Genomic DNA, 6603 nt, shown 5'->3' with positions numbered 1-6603 from the left:
AATGGCGTTTCAACTCTCTGGGCTGATTTTTGACAGGAAATGAGGGAAAGTTTTCCAGACCAAAGAGAACCGCAGATATACATTGTGTGAACTGCCCAGCAAGTGTCAGATGTATAATAACTATTTATATGGCTGGGAATGATGATGCACGTCTGTAGTCCCAGCTTCTTGGGAGACAGATATAGGAGGATCACAGTCCAAGAGATACCCAGACAAAAGCACAAGACCTTAACTATAAAAATAATAAAGCAACTAAAACCACAAGGCCTGGGACCTGGTACAGGTGGTAGTAAATGTGGTAGTAATAGTCCAATGCTTGCCTAGCGAATATGGGGCCTTGAATCAAATCCCCAGTATAGGCAATCACCAATTGGGAAGCAGTTTCTTGATTTTTCTCTCTCTTCATTCACTTGGATGTGCCATACCTCCTGTGCAGCAGATAGTTTAGGGGTCATTCAAATTCCATAGGCAAAACTTAACATGCTAAATTTTAACCAAGGTATGAATAAATAAAAAGGGGCTGAACAGGTTATCAATAAGTAACAATGATGAACGGTGACCAGCCTGTCTTTGTGGAGTCCATGTTGTCTCCCAGGCCCTGGATTTGTGTCTCTTCTTTAACCCTGCCAGAGTCTGAGGCAGGACATTTCCTGTCTGGCAGAGGGGCATCAGAGAAGGAGGAGGAAGAGGAGAAGGAAAGAGAGGAGGAGGAGGAGGAGGAGGAGGAGGAGGAGGAGGAGGAGGAGGAGGAGGAGGAGGAGGAGGAGGAGGAGGAAGAGGAGGAGGAGGAGGAGGAGGAGGAGGAGGAGGAGGAGGAGGAAGAAGAGAAGATGAGGAGGAGGAGGAAGAGGAGGAGGAGGAGGAGGAGGAGGAGGAAGAGACAACAATGAAGACTACACTCTAAAACTTCAAAAGTTTCCTACTCTCTTCTTTGGGAGACCCCTATCAGCCAAGAGTGGCTACACTTGTGTGTGTGTGTGTGTGTGTGTGTGTGTGTGTGTGTGTGTGTGTATGTGTGTGCCAGAATGTATTCTCAGTGGCAGAAAAACCCTTGATGGTTGTGGGAATAAATGGGGTAAGAAAAGCAGTCACCGCCTTGTCCAGCCACAACACATAGCCTTGTTGCCCGCATCTTAATTAACTTATTCCAGGGATAGTGGCAGAGTGTTCCTGTCATATGGAGGTTAGGAAAGAGGGTTAAAAAAGAGAAAAAGATGTGCTCTTGGATGTGTGCACAAACCTAAGTGCTTTGCCCAGCCGGGCAGTGGTTTCAGGACCGTGGACAGCTGCCCCAGGTCAGCTCACAGGTGAGGCTGGCTGGTGGAGGGGGCGGGCAGGGGGAGGGAGGGAGGGCGGAGGGAGCTGAGAGGGTTGGGGGAACAGACTCCTACCAGAATTCCGGCAGTCCTTACCTAGAACCGTTCCTCTTCGATGTCTCTTGCTTCAGGCCATCTATGTGCTTGGGCCAAGTTGCATTTAAAACAAAACAAACAAAAACTGTGGTCCACCCAGGAGCAAATGTATTTATTTCCAAGGAATCTCCAAGCTTCTGAGGCGCTAATTTCTGGAAGGATGGTTGCACCCAGAGATAGACAGGGCAGTTCCTTTCCATGTTGTGCTCAGGATGAGTAGGCCAACTCATCGGACCTGGTATTTAAAAACCTCCCCGGAAGAAGAGCGCCTTGCTTTTCAAGAAGTAAAACAATACCGCCTCCTCCCCCCCCCCCCAGCCTCCCCTTCCCCCCTCCAACATCTGGTTGAGCTTATTACCTTCCAAAAATTATCTAACAAGGAAATTCTAATAGAGGCCAGGTGAGGCCCATCTCCACTAATTTACAACTCAAATAGTATCCATCCACACCAGGGACTCCATGGGCCACTTTATTTGGGTTTCCAGAGATCCCCCCATTATTAATTCATTTCTAAAGTGATCTCCTCTCGTTCCCAAAGGGGCACGGGCACCGCCGTCGAACCTACGCGCGCCTACAAGGCTCCATTTGATTAAAATTTAACAAGCTGCGTTCTTGGCAAATAAACTATTTATTTCGGGTGCTGTTGCCAACGCCAGAAGGAAGATTCTCAAAACAAAAGCAAGGCGTTGACACACTAAAGAGATAGTCATGAATCATTACACTAGCCAAAAAAGTGCATGTGCACACTTTTCTTTTCTCTCAGTGTTGGTATCCAGTGTAAAAAGCCAGCATAGCTGGTTGAGGTAGCCTGGTTTTTCTCCTTATTTAAAGAGAGAAACCAAGAAATGGAATATAGGTTGTAGGTGGTGTCATGGGGGAAAAATTACATTTTTTTTAAAAGGCCCGGCATGGCTCTGCTATTAACTTGTTAAGTGACCTTTGGGCAAACCACTAAACCTTGCAGACTTGTTTCTTTTCTGTTGGAAATGAAGCTAGGGAAAAAACCTGTTTATGTAAGGTGTAAGGTTTTGTCAGAGTAAAGTGAGACCTAGGGTATGAGCTTGCTCAGAAAAGCACAGTGAGGCTGGGCGCTGGTGGCTCACGCCTGTAATCCTAGCTACTCAGGAGGCTGAGCTCTGAGGATCGCGGTTCAAAGCCAGCCCAGGGCAGGAAAGTCCGTGAAACTCTTATCTCCAATAAACCCCCAGAAAACCGGAAGTGGTGTTGTAGCTCAAGTGGTAGAGCGCTGGCCTTGAGCAGAAGAGCTGAGGGACAGCGCCCAGGCCCAGAGTTCAAGACCCATGACTGACAAAAAAAGAAAGAAAGAAAGAAAGAGAGGCCTTTTCAATGTCAGCATCCTATAGATGAGCGATTCTCTTCCGTGTGCGCCACACCAGGTGTGAATTCTGCATGGCAGAAAGTTGGTGAAAGATCTTTATACTGTATTTTTTCCTAGTCTCTTTTTTCGGGGGGATGGGGGAGGGAGGGATTATATAATCCCAGAGGAAACTTGTAGCTCATGATCAAGATGTCGACCGCAGCACATCGCCCCCCCTCGCCTCAAGTGTCTGCTGTGCTCGTTATGGTCGTAGCTGTCATTTTTGTCTCCTTTTGTTTCGGTGGCACTGGAGTTGGCACGCAGGGTGCATCACTTGCTAGGCAGGTGCTCTGCTGCAGGAGTCACGCCTCCACTCCTCCTTCTCCTTGCTTCTTCAGATAGATGAGGGTCTCACGGTTGTGGCTGGGGACTGCCTGGCCCATGAACCTTTTGTTTATATGTCTCCCCACACAATCAGGATTACAGGGATGTACCACACTACCCAGCTTGTTTTGTTTAGATAGAAGGTGGGCAGGTCTCACTAACTTTTGTCCAGGCCTGGCCTTGAACTGTAATCTTCCCTAACTCCCACAGGGCTGGGATTACAGGTACCAAGCTCCACGTGATTTCATTCAGCATTTTATAATGTATCCTAGAAATCATGCCAACCGGTCTATGAATATGTACTATTAAATAGGATGTAAGATGTATATGTAATGTATTCTCTCACAACCACTCCAGTGAGGGGAGGAGCTGGTAACGTTTCCATGTTTTCTAGAGAAGAAAACCGAGGCAAACTGCAAACACTGGGGGAGGGTCTCTGGGCTCCAGGAGAAGCCCTCTCTTCACCTTGTGGGCAGGGTGATGAGAGTGGTCTTACCTCATGTGTGGGGTGAACACAGCAGAAGCTAAAACAAGCCGGGTGCCAGTGGCTCACACCTGTCATCCTTGCTGCTCAAGAGGCTGAGATCTGAGGATCACGGTTCAAAGCCAGCCCGGGCCGGAAAGTCTGTGAGACTCTCCAATAAACTACTCAGCAAAAGCCAGGAGTGGTGCTGCGGCTCAAATGGTAGAGTGCTAGCCTTGAGCAAAAGAAGCTCAGGAACAGCAGCCAGCTTCTCCCACTGCTCAGGCCGCCATTCGCACAGAATCCTGGGTCCAGGTCTCTCATTGGAGGACAGGTGCAGGATGAGAAGGAGGGGAGGGACAGAGAAAGAAGGGTAAAAAAACAACAGCAACTTCCTGGAGCTGCCAGGGACAAGGATGGGGGTAGGACGCTCCTCTCTCCGCTTTGATTGATGTTGTGCTTGGGGATCCGAATTCTCTGATGTAATTACACCGGGTGCTCCGGGAGATACGGAGATTAATCAGCCCATTACGGGAGAGCTGTTTTCCCCACCGACGGAGGTAATTGAACAGACATAGGACACCACAGGTCCAAGGCCGGCCGGCTGGTCAGCCGCCCCTACAGAGAGGTGGCGGGCCTCTGAGCAGCCAGGATGTCTTCTTCAGCATAGCATGGCTACACATGGCCACTTATGGGCTCGTGCCCAGACCAGGCTATGCCAGGCGGCCAGTGCATCTGGCCCCATCGTCCAGAAGGAACAACCAAGGCTCGATGATGCTTGGGCCCCGGGTCTCTGAGCCTGGCTGGGAATCCTGCGGTAGATAGAGGCAGACACGCAGAAGAGAAGGAAGACACGAGACCACCAGCTGCCGATGGGACCGTCCTCATCTCAGCCGGACACACACCGAAGGAAAGAAGATGGCCTTCCCAGGAAGACTGAGCCAACCATGTCTGTGCAATGCATTCATGGCCCAGCGTTGCAAGCCGAGGGAGTCCCACGGCACAACCAAGTGGCTTCTCCACGCCCTCAGACAAGCAAGGACCCCTTCCCAGGCGGAAACAGGAGAGGGCCGTCATTGTCGGAGAAAAATAACCCAGCCGGAGCCCATGGCTCACACCTGTCACCCTAGGCGGGGGGGGGGGGGGGGGGGGTGGGGAGTTCATGAGACTCTCATCTCCAATAAACTACTGGAGAAAAAGCCAGAAGCAGTGCTGTGTGGCTCAGGGAGTAGAGTGCTAGCCTTGAAGCTCAGGGACATCATCCAAGCCCAGAGTTCAATCCCCAGGACTGGTTTAAAAAAAGAAAAAGAAAAGAAAAATCTATGCGAATTGGTTTAAAAAAAAAAAAGACACAGAGGCTGAACTCATTATGAATACTTGCTGATGCTGGTGCTGGGGGGGGGCGTGGAAAATGTGTGACATTCTCAGGTTATATATAGATACACATATATGTGTATATATGTATGTGTATATATACATACACAAGATATAGATAGATATACATATATCTATATATACATATATATGTATATATAGATAGATATGCATATATATACACATATATATGTATATACATATATATAGATAGATATACGTATATCTATATATACATATATACGTATATACATATATATAGATAGATATACATATATCTATCTATATCTTGCTTAGATTTGATACTGTTTCTCATAGCCCCTTTCTCTGGTTTCTTGTCATGGGACTTGATGAAGTGTAAAAGGGGAATATATATATATATATATATATATATATATATATATTATATATATATATATATATATGTAATCACATCTGCAGGGCATTTCTTCACCTGCAACATCTCATTCCACACTTGCCATAAATGGCTCCAAGCCAGAGGTGTCGTACTCGCCGGCCCTTGTAAAGACAGAGCGTGGAGATGTGGGAGGTTACAAGGATCAGAGGCACCATCTTTGCAGGCCAACCAGGGTGTTTGCTTCACCGGTTCTGGTGATTGGATGCCATCAGTCCTGACTAAAGCCCCAAGGATCCACCACGGGGCCAAGGCTGCGAGTACAGAGCTAACGACGTGGCCTGAGCCCGATAGGGCTCTGCCCGGCTTCTGGGTGTCATGGAGGAATGATGGAAATGGCCGATGCTGTCTGTGGGGAGACATCACCGAGAGAAGCCATGTGTGCTTAAAACAATAATGAGGAGAAGCCCTTCCCCTGATGGTTCCTCTGTGAAGCCGCTGGTCTTGGAGGCTTGGCTGGGAAGGGAAGAGCCCTCACCAAGGACAGATGAGCCGATCCACTGTCCCAACCAGAGTGTCCGGCTCACCAGCGGCAGGTGGATTTCGGTCTTTGCTCTCTTGCCATGTTACAGATAAGGAAAGGGAGACTGAAGGGAGGGTTTTCTCTCTTCTGCACTGAGACAAGCTCCGTGGACACAGCCATGGAGGTGGGGACCTGGGTGTTGAGTGGTCATGGAGACCCCGGCCCCTTCTGTGAGGGCCAAGGTGCTGTGCGAGGCTGGAGAGAGATGGTAGACCCCAACCTGCAGCCTCAGATGGGCCCACACCACCAACATTACTCACTCTGTCACGAGTAACACACATAACAAACATTTAATTGGGCACCTAGTATATATCAGGTGCTTCTTCTTCTTCTTCTTCTTCTTCTTCTTCTTCTTCTTCTTCTTCTTCTTCTTCTTCTTCTTCTTCTTCTTCTTCTTCTTCTTCTTCTTCTTCTCCTTCTCCTTCTCCTTCTCCTTCTTCTCCTCCTCCTCCTCCTTCTTCTTCCTCTTCCTCTTCTTCCTCCTCCTCCTCTTCCTTTTTCTCCTCCTCCTCCTCCTCCTTCTTATCAATATTATTTTTAAATGAACAGGGAAAAATAATAATGACTTGTATGAGCACATGATCAGGACTACTTGATGATGATAATGGAGGTGGTGCTGATGGTGGTGGTTATGGTGATGATGATGATAGTGGTGATGGTGGTGATGATGGTGATGGTGATGATGATGATGGTTAGTGGTGATGATGGTGATGG

At 48.2% G+C, this 6603-nt stretch overlaps 1 protein-coding gene across 1 annotated transcript in view; it reads left to right on the top strand.

Moving 5' to 3' along the window:
• Positions 1–6493: 6493 nt before the first annotated feature.
• Positions 6494–6603, top strand: part of LOC138808259 (serine/arginine repetitive matrix protein 4-like) — a 49218-nt gene continuing 49108 nt past the window's right edge. Inside the window, exon 1 of the mRNA XM_069994237.1 lies at positions 6494–6580. Within this exon, the coding sequence (XP_069850338.1) occupies positions 6494–6580 (87 nt within the window). The remainder of the gene's footprint in view (positions 6581–6603) is intronic.

The sequence above is a fragment of the Dipodomys merriami genome, unplaced genomic scaffold, assembly GCF_024711535.1.
Source record: "Dipodomys merriami isolate MVZ:Mamm:240054 unplaced genomic scaffold, mDipMer1.0.p SCAF_45, whole genome shotgun sequence".
Lineage (NCBI taxonomy): Eukaryota > Metazoa > Chordata > Mammalia > Rodentia > Heteromyidae > Dipodomys > Dipodomys merriami.
This window is presented reverse-complemented; position numbering and strand designations above follow the sequence as displayed.